The 20,675-nt window shown below is 46.1% G+C and overlaps 2 protein-coding genes across 2 annotated transcripts in view; one reads left to right on the forward strand and one right to left on the reverse strand.

The window, feature by feature from the left end:
* Positions 1–20,675, reverse strand: part of LOC310669890 (tigger transposable element-derived protein 1-like) — a 406,885-nt gene that overhangs the window by 102,930 nt on the left and 283,280 nt on the right. The gene's annotated exons all lie outside the window — the stretch shown is intronic.
* TSPAN6 (tetraspanin 6) lies at positions 126–20,133 on the forward strand. Its single transcript, XM_083424363.1, has 8 exons — positions 126–327; positions 5,521–5,709; positions 7,318–7,392; positions 8,859–8,957; positions 10,756–10,911; positions 12,339–12,422; positions 15,905–16,007; positions 17,950–20,133. The coding sequence occupies exons 1-7, from the start codon at positions 241–243 to the stop codon at positions 15,971–15,973; spliced, it is 759 nt and encodes a 252-aa protein (XP_083280489.1). The 5' UTR covers positions 126–240; the 3' UTR covers positions 15,974–16,007; positions 17,950–20,133.

Below are 20,675 nucleotides of genomic sequence, written 5' to 3' on the forward strand. Positions count from 1 at the left end.
TTCTCGGACATGCTTCGGAGAACTCAGGAAAAGAAGGCGGGGCTGAAGACTCTCGTGTTTTCTTAATAACCCCACCCACAATCCACGACGAGGATTCGTGAGCTTCCGGAAATGCTCGCCTATTTCCATCTGCGCAAGCGTCAGAGAGAGTCGCAGTACAGCTGCTCCGCTGTGCGTGGCGGGTTTGAGCGAGCGAAAAAGCGGCGCCATCGCAGGTCTACGGGTCTATCTAGGTCGGTCATGGCGTCCCCGTCGCGGAGGCTGCAGACCAAGCCGGTCATCACTTGCCTCAAGAGCATCTTGCTCATCTACAGCTTCGTGTTCTGGGTGAGCCCCTGTCGGGAGGAAAACCCCACCCCGAAGCCCACCTTGCTACTGGCCGCCCCACAGAACAATGGGTCCCTGCAGCTCACCCTTCTCTACCCCATAGACAGCAATGGGGCACGCTGCTCGTCCTGTCCTGGGGGGCAGCACTGCATCTTACACGCTCCCCCCTTCCTATTCCCATAGGTAACAGGTGGGTAAATGCTCTCCCTTCTGAGACACCCCCACGCTACAAACTCAAACGCACCCGCCCACCCCCTCGTTGCTGACCCCACAGATGTCGCGCTTGCTGTTCCTGTGTATAGCATGATGTATCGTCTCCTGCTGGCCCTACAGAGAACAATGACCCCCCCCCCCGGCACTCCAATCTCTCCCGTCCCATTCAGTGTTATAGAACAGATGGCAGCCCCCCCCCCCCACGTCTCTCCCCCTTCTGGCAACCTTATAGACAACCACAGGGCAGGCTGGTTCCATATGCATTTGTGTAAGGGCGGAATGGGCCGGGGGGGGGGGGGCGGGCGGCGTAATTGCAAGTTTTGAAAACTTTGTAACGTTGTGTTTAAAGTTGTTCTAACCTGCTCTGGGATCTTAGGGTGAAGGGAGGGCAATAAATGAAAAGAATAGCGATACTAATAAGGATGATGTAATCCTGTCCTATGCATTGAGTATAATGGGAGCATAGAGTTTTCTCTTCCGCTCTGCAAAGTCCATAGATAGCAGTCTATCCATGCATAGCTGCCTCCAGCCACATTTCCCCACATTTTTCTCTCCCCAGAACACTGTAGGACAGAAAATGCTTGCCTTGCACCTCTTTATCCCAAAGAGGACAGAGCCCTTATAGACGTATGAAGCATTTTGCTATAATTCTTTTTTAATATATCACCTCACTCTCTCTTACACCTTCCCCAGTTCCCCTTTGGAAATAACTACAGTGGTGCCCCGCAAGACGAAATTAATTTGTTCTGCGAGTTTTTTCGTTCTACGAGTTTTTTCGTCTTGCGAAGCACCAATGTGTATTGACAGTTTCCCATAGGAATGCATTGGCAGTTTTTTTAAAAAAGGCGCAAGACATTTCATCTTGCGAAGCGAGCCCATAGGGAAATCCATCTTGCGAAGCAACTCAAAAAACAAAAAACTCTTTCGTCTTGCGAGTTTTTCGTCTACCGAGGCATTCGTCTTGCAGGGCACCACTGTACTGCTCTCTCCTCCTTCCCCTATGGTTCCCCTAACCTTATATGAGCAGCAACATGCAATACTCCTTGATTTCTCCTAGAGCCCCCCAAATGAAGGTTGGCTCTCCAGATATTGCTGTTCTCCAACTTCCACCATCTTTGACCATTGGCTTTGCTGGCTGGTGCTGATGGGATTTGGAGTCCAAGCATCACCTGGAGGACCACTGGTTAATCACCTCTGTTGCAGAGAAGAATGGGGCACAGTTCCAGCACTATAAAGGTTTTAAGGCATATTTGTGTAATTCTGCCCTCACCTCCGAACAATGACCTTCCCTATGGTTGATAACTGTACACCTGGCCCCTCCCTTCCATTTACAGTGCCTCTGAACCTGTAGGAAGAGAAATGAGACACACACCCCACTCTGCATCTCATAACTCCATAGAGAATAATGGGGCAGGGCCACTGTCCCCTATAGCTGCAATCTCAGCTCATCCCACAGACTCTTTTCACCTGTAGGAAGAGACATACTCTTTGCAGCCTACACTCTTGTTTCTAGTGCTCCAATAAAGAACAATACGGAAAACCCATCTTAGAAAGGTTTGTCGCCCTAGGAATGTTCCCTCCCTCCAGGCCCACTGAGAAGAACTATGCAGAAGTCAACTCTGCATGGACTTAGTTGGGGTGGGTGGGTGGGGAGAATGGAACCCCCCCCCCCAATCTTCTTTCAGCAGGCTGACCCTCACGTTGTAGGAAACAGCCTCTATCTCTCATAACCTTTCAGTGATATAATAATAAACCCCAATTTTCCAGCTCTGCTCTTGGCGGCGGTGGCGGTTTAGCAGTGTGAGCATTGCACCCGTGTCTGTGGCACAGATGGCAAAATGTGTGCTGGTGTGCCTTTCTGTGCCAAAAAAACCCTGTGGCAATTGGTTCTCTCTTTCCCTTTGTTCATTTTTTTTTTAATTTGCCCTTTTTGCTTTGTTGGCCTTTTTTTGGTTAGTAGCAAATAACATGTGGAATGCATTCTGTAATCCTGTCCTTTCCTTTCATCACTGCTGCTTCAGGCTTCTGAATCAGGTGAGTGTGGTTTTCTCAAGGAGCAGAGCCACTTTTCTCCTTGAGGCATCTCTCTCTCTCAAAAATAATTACAGGTTTTTATTTTTGTGCAAAGGAATAAAAAGACGCTTTTAAGTAAATAATGCAGAAAAGATAAAACAAGACCAATTCTCCATAGTTCTGATACAATACTAGATAAGTTTCTGTTTTAACGAAAGTGAATTTTGCAAGCCCACATAGTCATAGAATTGTAGAGTTGGAAGGGACCCCAAGGGTCATCTAGTCCAACCCCCTACAATGCAGGAATTGCATGGAAGGGGGAAAAACACCCACCCACTGTCTATAATGCAGTGGTCTGAGGAATCATATTTGAACATCCTGCTTATAAAAGTCCATTTCGTGTATCTGGAACTTTGGATGTCTTATAATGCTTGAATTAAGATGTATTCTGAATGTGGTCTGATGAGGGTTTTGGCTTTCACTTTCCCCCTCTGTGTTTCTTTTTTTCCTTTGTAAAACTTCTTATAAAAATAAGTTTCTAATTTTAACAGTTTGGGCTGCAAAGTTAATTACTATTTTCCTTTTACTCCCGCACATCCTGTGGAGAAAACCATATAGAGGGCAAGGTTCATGTTGACGTAACAGGGATGGATCAAAATAAAAACCATGTTCAAACATCATTTCTGAGTGCAAATGAAATGGTCTTGCTGCGGTGCCCTGAGAAACAGTCCTCGGTTTGCCTCGCTGCTTCAAAAAACAGGCAGTGGGAGAAAACCTTATGACAGGGAAAACAAATTCCCTCAGGTTACATACCTTTGGAATCCAGTCTGTGTTTATACATAGCTATGGGAGCTTGAAAGACTTGAGAGGAACCAGCTTGCACAGGTGTTTCTAGACTTGTAGCTTTGTTTTCTTCTGAGACCACAGAGAGCTCAGTGGTAACTCACCATATCCTTTTCACACAGAAAGTCTCAGGTTCAGTTGCCACCATCTCCAGTTTATTCAAATTATGTTTAAAATGTTTATTAGCTGCTCTTTATCTAAAGATTCCAAGGCTGCGTACAAAGATGTGAATAAAACAATCTGTAACAGCATATAAATAATACTATATAAGAGCCAGCAAATAGACTTACAAAATAAAGAGAAGGCAAAATCCCAACTAAAACATCGCCTCAAATAAAGCGACAATCAATAAGCTCTTAAAACTGGTGCTAGGACAAGGGATTTGGTTCCAGGTGACTTGAAAGGAAAACCTATGCCAGTCATAGTATAGTTTTCCAAATAGGTGAAAAAACGCCGGCTCCCTTTGTCTGAAAGCGAGATGAGCGCTGCAACCCCATAGTCACCTTTGACGGGACTTAACCATCCAGGGATCCTTTACACTTTTTTACCTAGTTTAGGGACACAGGTGGCGCTGTGGTCTAAACCACTGAGCCTCTTGGGCTTGCCAATCAGAAGGTTGGCAGTTCGAATCCCTGCGATGGAGTGAGCTCCCGTTACTCTTTCCCAGCTCCTGCCAACCTAGCAGTTCGAAAGCACACAGGTGCAAGTAGATAAAAAGGTACCACTGCAGTGGGAAGGTAAATGGCGTTTCCATGTGCTCTGGCACGTCACGGTGTTTCCATTGCGCCAGAAGCAGTTTAGTCCTGCTGGCCACATGACCCAGAAAGCTGTGTGTGGACAAACGCCGGCTCCCTTGGCCTGAAAGCGAGATGAGCACCACATCCCATAGTTGCCTTTGACTGGACTTAACCGTCCAGGGGTCCTTTACCTTTTTTTTGACCTAGTTTTCCAGATAGTCTGGCTTGGTAAAAGGTAAGAATAAGAAACCTGTGACCTTCAGATGATGTTGGACTCAGCAATCAGCCCAAGCCAACATAACCAATGGTCAGGGGTTATGGGAGTTGTAGTCGAGAACATTCTGGACACATAAGGTTTTCTTTCTGAGTCTCTTCCTAGTGATGTTGCTTATTGCATGCCATCATCATCAAGTGTGTGTGTCGGGGGGGGGGACACACACACCTGCCAGTCTTGTTCTGTGGAAAATGGGATGGACGTTGACATGGACATTGACAAGGGCTGGGACTTGCCTAGTTAAGCTAATGTGAATTTACCGTATTTTTCGCTCTATAAGACACACCAGACCACAAGACGCACCTAGTTTTTGGAGGAGGAAAACAAGAAAAAAAATATTCTGAATCTCAGAAGCCAGAACAGCAAGAGGGATCGCCACGCAGTGAAAGCAGCGATCCCTCTTGCTGTTCTGCCTTCTGGGATAGCTGCACAGCCTGCATTCACTCCATAAGACGCACACACATTTCCCCTTACTATTTAGGAGGGGAAAAGTGAGTCTTATAGAGCAAAAAATACGGTAGTTGCTCATTTTCATGCTTGGATCACAGGAAGGGGCTGAGGGTGGGGAAAAGGTAGATTTCTTCCTAGCTCTTCTGTGTCTGCTTATAGGGCAGAATGGGGGTTTATTGAGGCCCCACCTGCACTCTGCATTTAAAGCGGTTTCATACCGCCGTAAACAAGTCATGGCTTCCCCCAAAGAATTCTTGGAAGTGTCATTCGTTAAGGGAAGACCCTTATTCCCCTCAAAAAGCTACAGTTCCCAAAGTTTGCTGGGAACTGCTCAACCACTCTGGAAATTGTAGTTCTCTGAGGGGAGATGCCCTAAATCTCAACACCCTTAACAAACAACAATTTGGGACGAAGCCATGCCGTTTAAAGTGGTACGGTACTGCTTTAAATGGATAGCGCAGATGGGATCTTAGCATGAATCCTGGTATTGCTGATCATTAGGATGAATTAGCACATTGCAAAGGTGTGGACTTTTGTTTCATGAGGTGCCAGTTCTTTGTTAACTGGCTGTTAAAAGGTAAAATGCGTCTACAGAAACTTTTTACAAGTGGCTCATTGTGGCTAATGGAGTTGTCCTTCCCTCCACCCACCCTCTCCTCCTAGTTCTCTGGCATCGTCCTTCTGGCAGTCGGCATCTGGGGGAAGGTAGTCCTGGAGGTGTATTTCTCCCTGTTAAATGAGAAGGCTACGAACGTCCCCTATGTCCTCATTGGCACCGGCACAGTTGTCGTCCTCCTAGGCACCTTTGGTTGTTTCGCAACGTGTCGGGGAAGCACATGGATGCTGAAATTAGTAAGTATTAGGGGGCACAAGGTTGTAGCACCTGCCTTGAAACTCACAGGATTCCTCCAACTGTGGCATGTGGTGATAACTGCTATATCTCCCCATTCACCCAATTGAATATTTTTTTTAATGGTGTTTGCATGCTACCCACTGTGGCTGTTTTCTGTTTCCACTATTGGAGGCCCTATGCCTCTGAATACCAGTTGCTGGTAGGGAAGAGCGCTGTTATGCTCAGGTCCCAGCAGATACAGTGGTGCCCCGCAAGACGAATGCCTCGCAAGACGGAAAACCCGCAAGACGAAAGGGTTTTCCGTCTGCAGAGGCGCTTCGCAAGACGAATTTCCCTATGGGCTTGCTTCGCAAGACGAAAAATGACGAAAAAAATCGATTTTTTTATTTTTTGCTCCAAAACGCCTTATTCTGAATCACTAAGCTGCTAAAAGCATTTTAGCAGCAAAACCGCTAATCCCCCCCCCTAAAAAAAGGCGTTTTTAGCCCTTTTTTAGCCAATAGCGCTAATAGCGCTACTCCGTCAATGGGCTTGCTTCGCAAGACGAAAAAACCGCAAGACGAAAAGACTCCCGGAACGGATTCTTTTCGTCTTGCGAGGCACCACTGTATATCTGTTGACATTCTACTTATAGTAGTCAGCAGAATGAAAACAATCCTCTTATTTTATTTTGGTCACATATACAAACGTAGATTCCTCAGTCCTCCAGTGCGGATGCTATTTGAAAACTTAATATGCAATTCCATTGCTTTCAGAAGGGCATGTGAAATCTTGGCTGGGAATGGTCCCTCTTATTGAGATGCTGTTGCTGTCAAGAACAGGTGTTCCAAAAGATTTCCATGTCTTACTGGGAATTTTTGTCCAAACGCCTTTCTGTATTCTACCCAAGTCACCATCTCTGGACCTGAATGGGCCTTTCCTAGTGGTAGTTCCCCATTTGTGAAATGCTCTCTTCAGGGAAGCATCACTGTCTGTTTTTAACATTCCTATTTACCAGGGCATATTTTTTAAACTGGGAAGGTAGTTATGTTAACAGCCTCATTGTGCTGATCCTTTAAGTGGGGTGGGTAGGACTTGTTCTTTTAAAACATACTCTCCAATGAGTGTTTTCATTGACTGCTGTTTTTAATCTGATTTTAATGTCTTTGCCATTTTATTTTTTACTGGATAAGTCGCTCTGAGGCACTTGAGTGCAGAAATGCAATGAATAAATTAAATAAATCTCGATGGCAGAGCACATTTTGCAAACATCATCTAGTGTTGCTTTGCCCAGCCACTAGAGACTGGCTGTTCCAAATGGCCTTTCTTGGGTTTATCAGTATTCCAGCAGCTTCAGCTACCATAACGTATACCACCTCATGCAATTTTTGTTTTTACTCAGGGTAATCCAGCTGCTGTCTTTATCTAGATAACTAAACAGAGGAGAAGTTTAACACAAACTCTTGACTTGTGCTGCAGCCTTCTACCCAAATACGGAGTTACAGAACTCTCCTCGCACAATTTTGCCATGTACCAGTGGTGTATTCTGTGTAGATTCTCTGTGTAAATCATATGGCAGTAGCAGGGTTGTAACTTTGCTGGTCTTGATCCTTCCTTTCTGTCCACAGTATGCCATGTTCTTAACTCTCATCTTCCTTGTTGTGCTTGTGGCTGCCATTGTGGGCTTCGTCTTCCGACATGAGGTGAGTTGGTGTTGCTTTGTTTTGTTTTTTCCTTATCAGTGGGATTGGTCAATACGGAATTGCTCTTTCCCCCTTCTTGCTTCATGCCGGTGACCATAACTTGCTTTAACTGAAAACAGGGTCTGTGCCATTGAGGTCAGTGTAACCCCCTAGACCAGCCTTCCTCAGCCTTGTGCCCTCTAGACAGTGGAGGCTGGTTCATTGAGTTAACCGGGGCACTGCCCTACTGATGCTCAGTCTGGCCTCAGCTTCCCCCACCTTCCTGTCTTCTTACTTACCGCCAGTCCAGGGGATGGGGGATGACACAGCCTGGGGCAGCTTCCTTGTCTTTAGTCCTTGTAGAACTCGGATGAGGAATGGGGTCAAGAATGGAATTGGTTGACTCGGCTGTTGTAGGCTCTGGCTCCAAGTCCTGTTGGGCTTCCTGCAAGATGAAGGAGTCTCAGATTGCCTGAGAAGGAACCTGGGGAAGAGGAGACTTAGGGAGCTATGGGAAGGCAGGGACCTTCAGTCCTTTCAGCTGTGTCCTTGGGGCAAGATGTACTAGGTAGAGTTGCTGCGCTCACTAGGCCTCTTGAGGTGTTTTGTTTCTTTGAATAAAGATAGTTAACTTTCTGACACTCTGTGAGTTATTGCTGGCTTGCTCCTGAAAAATGCTTTTCATCCCTATCCACTGGCCATATTGGCTGGAGCCAGTGAGAATTGCCATCCAAAACACCTGGAGGGCACTAGGTTGGGGAAAGATGCTCTGCGTACCTAAGGAATGATATTTGTAGAAATTCTCCAAGTACAAACAACATTCAGCCATGGAGCAAGGAGTCTATTTTAACTGAATTACATAGCAGAACAGAAACAAAACCTGACTAACAAGGACTACTTTGGAGTTCTTTGAATAAGGCTTTTCATATGGAAATGGATATGTAGGTGCTGTACCCGAAATGTCATAACACAGGTGAACCTCTGGCCCTTCAGCAAGAGGTTGCTGAACCATTGGCCATGGCTGAGGGGTGTTGTAGCTCAGCAACATCTGGAGGGCCAAAGATTTGCCACATCTGCCATAGTGCAAGTTTTGGAGGAGTGCCATCTCAGAACAGACACCTCTCCTCTCTAGTGAAGTGTGGCATGGTGGGTAAGAGTATTGGACTGCAACCTGGGAGACTAGGGTTAAAATTGCCACTCAGCCAGGGTTGTCATGAGGGTAAAATGGGGAAAGGATGAAACTATATGTGCCACCTTGAGCTCCTTGGAGGAAAGGTGAGATATAGATATATAATTATAAGTGTAAGAGGAACTGCCTCTTCTTAGGTGTCTCCAACCACTGCGCATGAATGGAGTGTGCTTTTTCACTTAAAACTTGATTGATTTATTCCTGTGCAAAATGAACACCAGATTGACTAATATTTCCTTAATTAGGTCATGGCCTCTCTCTCTGTGCAAGCAATGATCATTTATCATTTTCTCCTCAGATTAAAGACAGCTTTAAGAATAACTTTGAAGCTGCCATGAAGTCCTACGATGGGACCAAAGATGAACGCAGCAAGGCGGTTGATACCATTCAGAGCACAGTGAGCATTCACCTCTCTTTTTTCAACTGGCCTAAATCTGGCATATTCGGTATACTGGCCTAATCTTGGTATATTACGCGTGCTCTTCTCTTTGTGGAGGTGCCAGCAGTTAAAAAGGAGCCTGTACTACAAAGTGGGGTGCAGAGGAAGAAAGAGAACAAAAATGCCTGTCGCAGAGACCCCCTGTGGTATCTTCCTTTGCCTGACGTCCCCCCCTCATGCTTGCAAGAGGTATCCCATGTCCTAAACACAGTTGGAGGTGGAGCTGTTGCTGTTTCTGCCTCAGCAGGTGTTCTGTGCGAAAGGCAAATCTTCAGCTTACAAAGCCCAAACCCTAGGCAGCAGTAGTGACATCATGGCTCGGGTAGAGTCCGCCCCCCCCCAACGTGCCCAATGAGGGTTTGGTTCTCCTCTTTGCTGCCCTGCTTGAAGAAGTCATCCCTACTCTACGCCAGGGCTGAGGAACATTTTTTTTTTTTTTACATTGAGGACCACACACCCTAGGACAAAGAATGGGAACTTGCATCCCTCCAGATGTTGTAGGGCTCTTGATTCCCATCAACCCCAGGGCTAGCAGCATGGCTAGGAGTCAGGGATGATGGGAGCTGGAGTCCAGCAACATCTGGAAGGGTCACAGTTTCTGCTTCCCTGCCCTGGCAGGTGCAATTTCTTGAGGGATGGAGTCAGAAGTGAACGGGACCAGAGCCAAAGAGAATGGAGCTACATTTTCTTTCTTTCTTGGCTTCCATGCTGCATAGGAAGGAAAATATATCTTCCTCCCTTTCATGCACAGGATTGGAGTAGGCTGTGGGTTTGGAGCTGCACAGTGGGATCAGGACCAAAGACAGATAGTTTATCCATTTATACCAGGGATGGAAACCTCCAGATATTGCTTGTTTCCAGCTCTCATAATCCCTGATGGTTGGTTGTGGTGGCAGGGGCTGATGGGAGATGGAGTCCACAACATCTGGAGAGTTACAGGTCCCTATGTCCTGAACCTATACATGTTATTTCTTCCTGCAAAGAAATTCATGTCAGCATGGGGTGTAAGTGAAAGACAGCAGAGCAGAAAAGCATTAGACTGCTGAAAGACGCAGAATTCCAACCAGACTGGATTTTTGTAAAAAATGGTTATTATTTTATTTGTAGAAGTTCAATACAGTTTAGCATAATGCAAATCTAAGCCATTTATGCTAAAACAATAAAAATGCAACTATATTCAGTAATCTTTTCTAAAAACAGGGTTTAAAAATGCCCACAAGTGTCAGACGATATAAAAATGAATAAATTGAAGAGTCCAAAAGGGCTCAAGGACAAAACAATTTTTTTAAGAGGCGTTAAAGGACTTATTTGAGGGAATGCATTCCAAAGTGGAACAACCAGCTGGGAGGGTCTCCTGGGAAGATTTTAAAGATCAGCTTGGCCTGTCTAGGGGAGGTGGTCTGCTAAAGTTGCCCCCTGGCAAATCATTTGTTTGGTGGGTGAACATGTGGAGATCATCAGAAGCAGTCACGTGTGTGTGTAGCTGTGCAGATTGGGGTGAAAGGGTGTTTTGGTTTTATTTCAGAGGAATGCGGGACTGGAGTATGCTAGCAAAATGGTGTCATTCATTATATGTGGCCTCCAGTGGGTGGGATGTCTTGGACATGCCTTTTTAAAAAATAATAAGGGTGTTTTTTAGCTTTTAAATTTATGTTGGTTTTAATGTATGTTTGTAATAGGCTTTGAGTTACTTTTTGTTATAACCCCCCCCCCCCAAATAATAATCATTATCTGCCATCCCTCTTGTCCTATACAGTTGCACTGCTGCGGTGTCTCGGACTACAGCGACTGGAATCGAACTGCCTACTATAAACAGAAAGGGATTCCTATGAGCTGCTGCAAGTCTCTGGGGAATTGCACGACAGACGATTTGAAGAATCCAGCAATAGCAAAGGGGAAGGTGTATGAGCATGTAAGTCAACACAAAGCTGTCCCCTTCCATGTGGCTTGGAAGAAGGGGCTTACATGGAGGCGCAGGTTACGGCAACAGCCAAGGCAACATTTTCCCACCTTCGCAGTTGGTCCCTTACCTTTCCCACCCCGACCTGGCCACAGTGATCCATGCGACGGTCACCTCCAGGCTTGACTACTGTAATTCGCTCTAAGTGGGGCTGCACTTGAAGCTGTCCCAGAAACTCCAGCGGGTGCAGAATGCTGCAGCGAGGCTCCTCACGGGGTCTCTGCCATGGGAGCATATTCACCCAGTGCTTTTCCATCTGCACTGGCTCCCAGTGGAGTACAGGCTCAGATTTAAGGTGCCGCTTTTGACCTTTAAAGCCCTTCACGGCCTAGGACCCTCGTACCTACGGGACCGCCTCTCCTGGTATGCCCCACAGAGGACCTTAAGGTCCATAAATAGCAACACCCTAGAGGTCCAGGGCCCTAAGGAAGTTAGATTAGCCTCAACCAGAGCCAGGGCCTTCTCAACACTGGCTCTGGCCTGGTGGAACGCTCTGCCTCATGAGACCAGGGCCCTGCGGGATCTGATTTCTTTCCGCAGGGCCTGTAAGACAGAGTTGTTCTGCCTGGCCTTTGGCTTAGAATCAGTTTGATTCCCCTCCGCCCCTTTCTTTTTCCTTTCTCCTGTGAAGTGGCTGCATCCTAATGTTTTAATGTAGTATTTTAATTTTTTAAAAATTGTATTTTAATCAACTTGTTTTTATTATTGGTTGTTAGCCGCCCTGAGCCCGGTCTTGGCTGGGGAGGGCGAGGTATAAATAATAATTATTATTATTAACAGGCCAGGAGGAGCTGCTGTAATAATGAAGCTTTAGCCTCTGGCAAGAAAGAAGAACCCAGACTTCTCTAGAGATAGTGTAGGACTGCAGACAAGAAATAGGGAAATAATTGCCTGCGGATACGCATTTCTCTTTGCGGGGAAGAAATGAAACACACATGCTAATTATTGTGTTTAATTCCACATCCCTTAAGTAGAAACTGCGGACTTAACGTCTGTGACCTATGGGATATGACAGCGAGAAGCAGGCCAGTGTGGTGCAGCAGCTGAGGTTATTTCAAGGCCATCAGAGCTGTTCTGAATCCCTTCCCCTACGATGTTCCACTGTTTGGTATGGCTGATAAGGGGATATAGTCTTCCTGCCGTAAACAGGGAGCAATAGTTTGTTTTAAATTACACCGCAATAAAGGACCTGTATTGAGGTCAAAAACATTAATATTGACACAGCCTCTGTCAGTTCAGTGGACATCCTGCTGTGAAGTCCTTTGCTAACTTAAGATGCTTGGATCCTTTGAGGGCTGTAAGTGCTTCCTGTTTTTCATGAGTAGGAGTTGCCTGGTAGCTTAATAACCATGTTTCCCCCCCCCCCTTCCCGTTTGTAGGGTTGTTTCAGGCTGGTGATACAGACAATGGACTCCAAAATGGGCATCGTAGCCGGGATCTCCTTTGGCGTTGCTTGCTTCCAGGTAAAGTTTTTGATAGTGGTTCAGCTGACCCTCTTCTGCCCTAATAGATTTGAATTCGTTCTCGCCCCACCCTGCTGGGCCTTTTGATCCTTCTTATCATTATATAAAGCACACATACAGCACCCTTCAGAAGTGTGGAGTCAGATGGCAAATCTGGAGGCAGCCAGCTGATAATACCTTCCATTCCCCCCCCCCCTCACATAACTCATACTGTGCGCTCCATGCCAGGAAACATACTGTGTGTGGCCAGGTTGCCACTCGCAGCATGGACATGTGGGTGGCATGCCCCAACCTGATCTTCCCAGCATGCTGGCAACATGAAAATAACAGTGTTAAGTGGTGCTGTTTGCTGCCAAATACTGCTGGGAGCTTGGATACTTAGGACTCAAAAACACCTGTCTAGAGCAGCTATGAGCAAGAGCTTAAGCAACCCAGGCATAGCATAGTCTAGCTTAAAACACTTCACATGGCAGGAAATGAGCCACAGCTCTTCACTTATGTGAAGCAGTGGATCACAGAGATAAAATTCCTCTGGGAATTGTAGCCCAGTGAGGGGAATGGGCATCTCCGAACAACTCTCAGCACCCTTAACAAACTACAGTCCCCAATAAGCCTCGTGAGCAGCTGATGTCAAACGCTGAGTGGTCTGCCATTCATGTGGTGATGTGGTCCAGCCCTGCTTAGCATCAGTGGTGCTGGATACTCTTCCCGTCTTCCTTTGCTAGGTACTAAGCTGGCACATCAGCAAAGAGTATTAGAAGACAAGAGCCCACGAAAAACTATGGGCACCATCTCTTACTGCGCTATCATGTTAGCCCAGCTATGTGACTCATTGCAACGTTTGTTCTCTCTGCTTTAGATGGGCTGAAAGTAATTTATGGGGAGCTTTTGCTCTTTGGGTGCAAAATGACTGCAAAATTATATCTGCAGGGCTGCCAGTCATGCCTACCCAGATGTCCACATGTTTTTAGTGGGTTTGGGTTCTGCCCATCAGGTTTCTTCTGCTGAAAGATTAAACTTCAGCAAACCTTGGCTTGATGCATCTCTTCTGCATAGCCAGAATGGCTCTGTTCCACTTCCCCTGTCAGAGGCATTATGTCCCTGAATATCAGTTGCTTGGAATCTCAGGCGGGCAGAGTGTTGTGCTCAGGTCCTGGTTGCAGGCTTTCTGCAGGCATCTGGTCAGCCTTTGTGAGAACAGGAAGCTGGACTAGATGATGCAGCAGGTCCTTTGTGCCTACATTCTTCTCTATCAGTGGTTCCATGTTGGCTATAACATTGTTAGCACCCACTTAGCTGTGTTTGCTCTTAGTCAGTGGTGTCCAAACTTTTTTCAAAGAGGGCCAGATTTGATGAAGTGAAGGGCCATGGGGGCCGACCAAAGATGTTAACCTTTTTTTAAAAAGGTTAAACCGACCAGCGGGCCAGATTAGGCCCCCAAAATGGACTTTGGACATGCCTGCTCTTAGTGTTCAAATACTATAGTTTTTCCAAGGATCTTTCTCAATCCAAGACTCAATTGGACACTTCCTGTTTTCCTGTTCCTTTTCCATTGCCTTTGGCAACATTGCTAACAAGCCACAATACCATAAATGTGTGGCCTTTCCCCCTCTATAATGTTTCAGAAAAGGTTCTGCCTCAGGCACAGATATAGAAAATACAGTGTCTGTCTCTTCTGGTCTGACCGCTTTTGCACTGTCAGGAAATGAAGAGGCCACCTTGAGAGAAAGCTTCTCGGGTGCTCTGTTTCCATGCAAGTGGGTATACTTGGATCATCAGCGAAATACAATTTTAAGTTTTTGTGTTTTTTTTAATATTTGAGGAACTCTCCAATGAAATTAGCTCTTGTGCATCCTGCAGTGTTAAGGGTATTTCAATTCAGATTGCAGCAGGCAGAGCTATTCCATATGAGGCGGTAGAATTTTCTACTTCCGCCAGGAAGCTGTTTTTCAAAACGCTCCCCTAAGTTTTTTTTTTTAAAAAGTCTTTGTCCCCAATGTGACCAAGTACAACCTTCATCAGAGACACTTCTCCATGTGCCTCACCCAAGGGAGATATGGAGGAGGCCTGTGTGAGAAGTGTCCCCCCCCCCCCCCCGGCAGTGGTAGCTCCTGTCTGTTGAATGCTGCCCCAGGAAAACATGCCTGGCACCATCATCATCAGTTTTTACATGCTAGGCTAAGACACTTTTATTTATCCAGCGTTTTGGTGCTTGTTTAGCCTCAAGTGCCTTTAATAGTTTGGATGAAGTGGAGGTAGGACTTGCTTTTCTTAGTGCATTATTGGACAAGCATTTTAGGAATTTTGTATTGTCCATTTTTAATTTATTTTATCTGCCTGTGCTTTCTGTTATTGTTAAGCCACTTCAGGCTGGAGTCATCTAAACAGTTGCACTAGCGGGAGCCAGCACAGGTCCTGCTAGCATGCTGGGGCTTCCCCCCTTCCCCTCTCCCTTCAACCTCCCAAAACCAGCTGTGGGAGGTCAGGAGAACCCCAGAACACATGCGGGGTGGGGGCGGAGAGGGGAGACCATTCCACCAAGCAAGCAGACAGGCTTGTCCTGATGGAGCAATCTCCTTAGCTTTGAATCCAACCTTTGGTATAAAGCAACTAACAGATGCAATAAATCATAGCAGTAATAACGATGGTGTGCTGGCTTTTTAGAGCTAGGCAATATTTTTTTTACACTGGAGAGTTTTCAAGAACATGACTTGCCGCCTTTCAATCTTTTTTATATGCTACTGTCATCAACTTCCAGGGGACTAGCCGATAGATGAAATTGGCACTTTTATCATTGGTAAACATTGCCTGTTCCCTCTTGTTTCTTTTAATACCTTGTACTGTATCGCTATGCTGTACACTAGTAGTTTTAAACTGCTTAAGGTTAGCAGAGTTGGCTGAAAAGCTGGATGTGAATCAGGGGTGCAGGAAACTGCAGCCCTCTAGGTGTTGCAGGACTTCAGCTTTCATCGTCCCTGACATGCTGTCTGGTGCTGATAAGAGATGCAATCCAATGAAATAGACAGACCGCAGGTTCCCCACCTCCTATAAAGGAATAAATACCAGGATTTTGCCCCCTTACCATGGCGCCAGGTGCAGAAGGGCTCTTAGCGTCTGGCTTCCACGCTCCTTGCAGCCATGAAAGTTCAATTACATAAACAGGCAAAGATAACCATATAATCTCCATGAAATGGTAGATTATGCATGGTGTGTAGGCTGACAAGTGAGGACACCAAGAATTCCTATTCATATTAAGATATTTTCCCTTATCTACACCAAAGGTTGAACGAAATAGGTTGTTGGGGACTTCTTTCATTTTTGAAACCTCACCCCACTTTTAGCTTATATAAGCAGCTGCTGGTTCCATTTGATTTGGTCTTTTGCCACAGCAGCTGGCAGAGGGCTGGAGCTCTCGGCTGTGGAATGTCAAGCATTTAACTTGTCACTGTCCGGCTAACTCTGCTTCTTCCTTCTCTTTTCAGCTGGGGGGGATTGTCCTTGCCTGTTGCCTGTCCCGGTCCATCACAAATAATCAGTACGAGATGGTTTAACCAGCAAGCCTGCAGGCTTGCAACTCACTACAAGGTATGAGCCTCTTTGCTGTGATGCCGTCCTCGCTGCATCTTGCCTTATTTGCTGCCCGGCACTTTACTTGCAGCGCTGTGTGCATCTTGCGAGTTCATGCAGCTGTATAGATTTTGACACAGTATTGCGTGCTCCCAAAAACCTTAGCTTCCATTTAATTTTTTTAAAGCAAGTTTCTAGTCCTTATGGGGGTGAAGCTAGGCTAGAAACTGCTTTTGTGATGCGTGGTGAAAACTAGGACCGAGAGCTGGGAAGGTTTCAAAAGGTTTAAGGGCTCCAGGTTTCATAGGGTCTTTAGTGCTCTCCTAAATCAGCAGAAGAGAATATGTAGGTTAAGCAGTTCAGTAGCTGAAGTTCCCACTGGACAGCCTAGGTAGTCCTTCTGCATATGAGCAGCCTTATACAAAGTGAAACTACTGGTCCTGTGATCCCAGTGCAGTGGGCTTCCTGTGCCACAGAGGGCCTTCTTTAGTGAAACGCATTTTTCAGACTCAGTACTGCACAGCTTCACTTCGCAACATAAATGCATCTTGCGCTTGTGATTTCTGCATTTGCCAAAGCCCCAGAAATGCAATGCCCCTGTGTAAACCTGTGGTGCAGCATCTCAAAAAGCATATTGTAGAGCTGGCAGAAGTGTTAAAAAAAGAGCAACCAAAATAATCAGAGGCTGGAGCAACATTCCTATGAGGAAAGGTTACAAATTTTGGAACTTTTTAAACTTCAGAAAAAAGGGAGATGATACAGGTGCATAGAATTATGCATTGTGTATAGAGAAAATGTGGGACGCGGGTAGAGCTGTGGGTTAAACCACAGAGCCTAGGACTTGCCGATCAGAAGGTCGGCGGTTCGAATCCCCGCGACGGGGTGAGCTCCCGTTGCTCGGTCCCAGCTCCCGCCAGCCTAGCAGTTTGAAAGCATGTCAAGTGCAAGTAGATAAATAGGTACCACTCCGGTGGGAAGGTAAACGGCGTTTCCGTGCACTGCTCTGGTTCACCAGAAGCGGCTTAGTCATGCTGGCCACATGACCCAGAAGCTGTACGCCGGCTCCCTCGGCCAATAAAGCGAGATGAGCGCCGCAACCCCAGAGTCATCCACGACTGGACCTAATGGTCAGGGGTCCCTTTACCTTTACTTTATAGTGGCTAGAGGATCTTTTCTCTCTCACTCTCTTACAATACTAGAACTTGGAGGGTATCCACTGATATCCACTGAATGATTCAGTGGAAGTGCTTATTTGCACATTGCATGGTTAAAACTATGGGATTCACCCCCATGAGAAGTGGTGCATTTTCAGGCAAATGCATGGGAGATAGGTCAGCTACTAGCCGCAGCAAGTCTCTGCGTGCCATCCGTTAGGGAACAACATCCAGAGAGGACCATTACTTCCCTGCCCTGGTCCTGTGACTCTTGGAAAGCATCTGGCTGACTCCTGTGGGAAACTGAAAGGTCTAAACAAACCTCTGGCCTGATGGGCTCTTCCATATGCTCATGACTATGATGGATGCAGCTTAGAAACATAGGGTTGTATCCAATATTGTGCTCAGAGTAGACCCATTAAGATGCATGAACATGGCATATTTAGGTCCATTAATTTCAGTTGGCTCTACTCTGAGTAGAACCTAGCTGGATGCAACCCATGACAATATAGGAAGGTGACTATTGGCACAGTTGGCCTATCTAGCTCAGTAGTCTGCACTGGTTGGCAGCTGCTCTTCAGGATTTAGGACAGGAGTCTCTCCCAGCCCTACCTAGAGATGTTGGGGATTTGAACCTGAGACCTTCTGCATGAAGATACTCTACTAATGAGCTATGACCCACCCCCAGTTTGAACAAGACTGTACCATGTTGTTGTTGTTTTTACTGCAAAAGACTAACTCTGGAATCTCAACCCTGCAAGTTCTAATCTGTCCCCCCCCCTTTTTTTTCCATTCTTTGCTTTCAGAATTTTGGGACACTTTATAGTAAGTTATACATAGTTTTGGGAACCCACTCCTTGGCAGGCTCAAGCTACTGAAATCCTGTTTGATCAGACTGCTCTCGACCTGTTCACTGGAGAGGACCGGATGTCACAAGAGGTGTTACTCTGCTTTATGATGATGTTGTTTGTGCTATTCTGAAGGAGTGCTGTAAGGGACAATTTGTGTAGGGTAGATGGTTAACACAGCTCCTCTAGGCAGGGGTGCTGGCTGGCTGGCTGGCAGGCTGACTGCATGGCCCCAGCTGGGCTATGCATTGTGGAATTTGTCTTCCTCTGTAGCTTGCAAATTCTTGAGCACACTAGCTTTAAGAAAGGGTGGGTTGGGGGAGAGGGTTTCTGGTAGAGCTGTCCATGGAGTTAAGAAAGCTTAGTTGCCTAGTCATCCACATTTAAAATTCTGTTCCTTCAAATATGCATTATTTTAAAACTCCTAGTGATGTAAGCGCGATAACTTAGAATTTCAGAAAGAAGCCCTTTCTTTCATCTTGTTTCATTTCCCTATGGCAGAAACAACCAGAACCAAAGTAGCCTGAGAAAAAACAACACTAACTTCCATTACTTCACAGCCCCTCCAGTTATGTCTTCCTAAATTTAAGGCTGGACTGCTGTCATGTGTTTAGGTAGGCTGCTCTTGCTGACAACTTAGAGGCTTCAGCCAGTGCAAAATGCTGAGACCCTGCTTTCTGAAGGAGGTTTTTCATGTGGAGCACACGATAACCAGTGCTTCAGTGCCTTTGCCAGCTCCTTGTTGGCTTCGGAGACCAGTAGAAGACTCTGGTTAAGAACACTAATTCCCTAATAGCCTGAGCCCCGCTTACATCAGAGACTACCTCCCCTCCTCTCTTTAAGACCACCCCCACCTTACCTTTTAAGATCAACCAGCAATGTTCTCTTAAGTACATTGCATACTGTATCAGGTTGGCCGTGCCGGGCACAGAGCTGCTCTTAGTGTTTGAATTCTATTCCTTTGATATTTGCCAAAGCCCCAGTCTGTGTGTCTTCTGGAAAGGCTGTGAAACGGTTGGTTGACCCTAATAAATATTTCATTGGAAGCGGTCTGAGTGCCCTCTCCAAGATCCTAGCTTTTGATGGTCAAGGTAGGGTATAAGGAGTGCATGGTTAGATACTCTTAAGATGGAAATAGGATAGGCTAGAAGTCCACTGGGTGCTTTGCCTCGCAGTCAGCCCATGGCTCTGCCATTTGGTTTTGGATGTCGTAGTGAAGCAAAGCAGCTGATGTAACACTAAGACCACATTTGCACAGCTCAGATGAATTGACTCTTAAGGCTGCACTCCTAAACTCCTTTACCATGGAGCAGTTCCCAGCGGGGTTAAACCTCTGAGGAGCCAAAGCATAGGACTGCAGTGTAAAGATGCTTGAAGTCCTGCATTTTTCCTGGGAATCAAAAGTGAGGAGGGAGCCGAAGCATCTGTTGGAAAAAGGAGCACCTGGTCTTTCTTCAGTGGTTTTTCTTGGTTGCCAGGGAAGGAGCTACTCTTCCCCTCTTCCAAGACTGCTTCTTGCCAACCATTCCTCCCCGAATATCTCCAAATGGTGTACCTCGTTTGCTCATGTGAACACGGCCAAAATAACTTATTCTGCTGAGTGCTAGTTCTCGGTAGGGTTTTTCACAACTGCTTTCTTTCTTTGGAAAGCAACCTCCTAGCTTTATAGGCACATAAAATGCCTTGGCGAAGGTAGCAGCCCTTGCTCGTTCACTGCAGCTTCTTCTCTGCCTCATTCTCCCTTTCCCTGAAATTGGAGCCAGGAGCAGCAAAAAAGGGAATTGCGTGTGGGTGTGTGCCTGTTGAAATAAGCACAGCCTTTTCAGCCTACCTCCTCATCCTACCCTGAATTATTCTTTCCCTGACTTGAGATTTTGATACAGCATTTTTTTTCTAATGTATTTTGTTAAAGCTTTGTAAAATTGGGCTAGAGTGATCTTTTTTTGGGTGTGTGTGTGTGCGTGGGTGGACTGCAAGGCTCTGCAGGAGGATATCTTTAGCCTTCGCAGTCCCTGCCCTGCTGGGTTTGGTATGATTTCCATCATCAGTATTACACGACACTTTGGACACATGTTGTTGTTTTTGTATTACATGGGAAATCCTTCTTGTCTTGAAAACAGAATAAACAATTGCATACTTCCATTCTGGTCTTCGTAGTTTGGTCTGGTGATTCTTGAGAAACAGTTTCCGCTTGGTAAATGCTTTGCTTCTCTTGTACTGACCAGCTGTGTGTGTGTGTGTGTGTGTGTGTTTTGGCTGGGAAGTGGCATTTCTGAGCAGCTGGTTGTGTGTGGTGGGAGTGGGTTGATCAGAACCGAATTAGATGGCTTCTAAACCCCAACAATTGGGCTCGCTTTGCAGTCATTTAATCAAAGGGCATAACTCAGTTGGTTAGACCATGGTGCTGATATCGCCAAGGTTGCAGGTTTGATCCCTGTATGGACCAGCTGCATATTCCTGCATTGCAGGGGGTTGGACTAGATGATCCTCAGGGTCCCTTCCAACTCTACAGTGCTATGCTATGATTGCTGGTGGGAAATGTGGAAAAGCCAAATGGTGCTCTGTGTGTGTGTGTGTGTGTGTGTGTGAGAGAGAGAGAGAGAGAGAGAGAGAGAGAGAATATGCTTTGGGCATCTTTGGGTATTTTACCACCATTGGGGTATGTAGGTGAATGTAGACACCTG

This window comes from Podarcis tiliguerta, assembly GCF_965153285.1.
Source record: "Podarcis tiliguerta genome assembly, chromosome: Z".
Taxonomy (NCBI): domain Eukaryota; kingdom Metazoa; phylum Chordata; class Lepidosauria; order Squamata; family Lacertidae; genus Podarcis; species Podarcis tiliguerta.

Bases quoted from the DNA above. Each gene is read 5' to 3' on its own strand.
- TSPAN6 (XM_083424363.1), top strand. From the start codon at position 241: ATGGCGTCCCCGTCGCGGAGGCTGCAGACCAAGCCGGTCATCACTTGC. The intron at 328-5,520 runs GTGAGCCCCTGT...CTCTCCTCCTAG, and splicing joins TCTACAGCTTCGTGTTCTGG to TTCTCTGGCATCGTCCTTCT. The intron at 7,393-8,858 runs GTGAGTTGGTGT...TTTTCTCCTCAG, and splicing joins GCTTCGTCTTCCGACATGAG to ATTAAAGACAGCTTTAAGAA.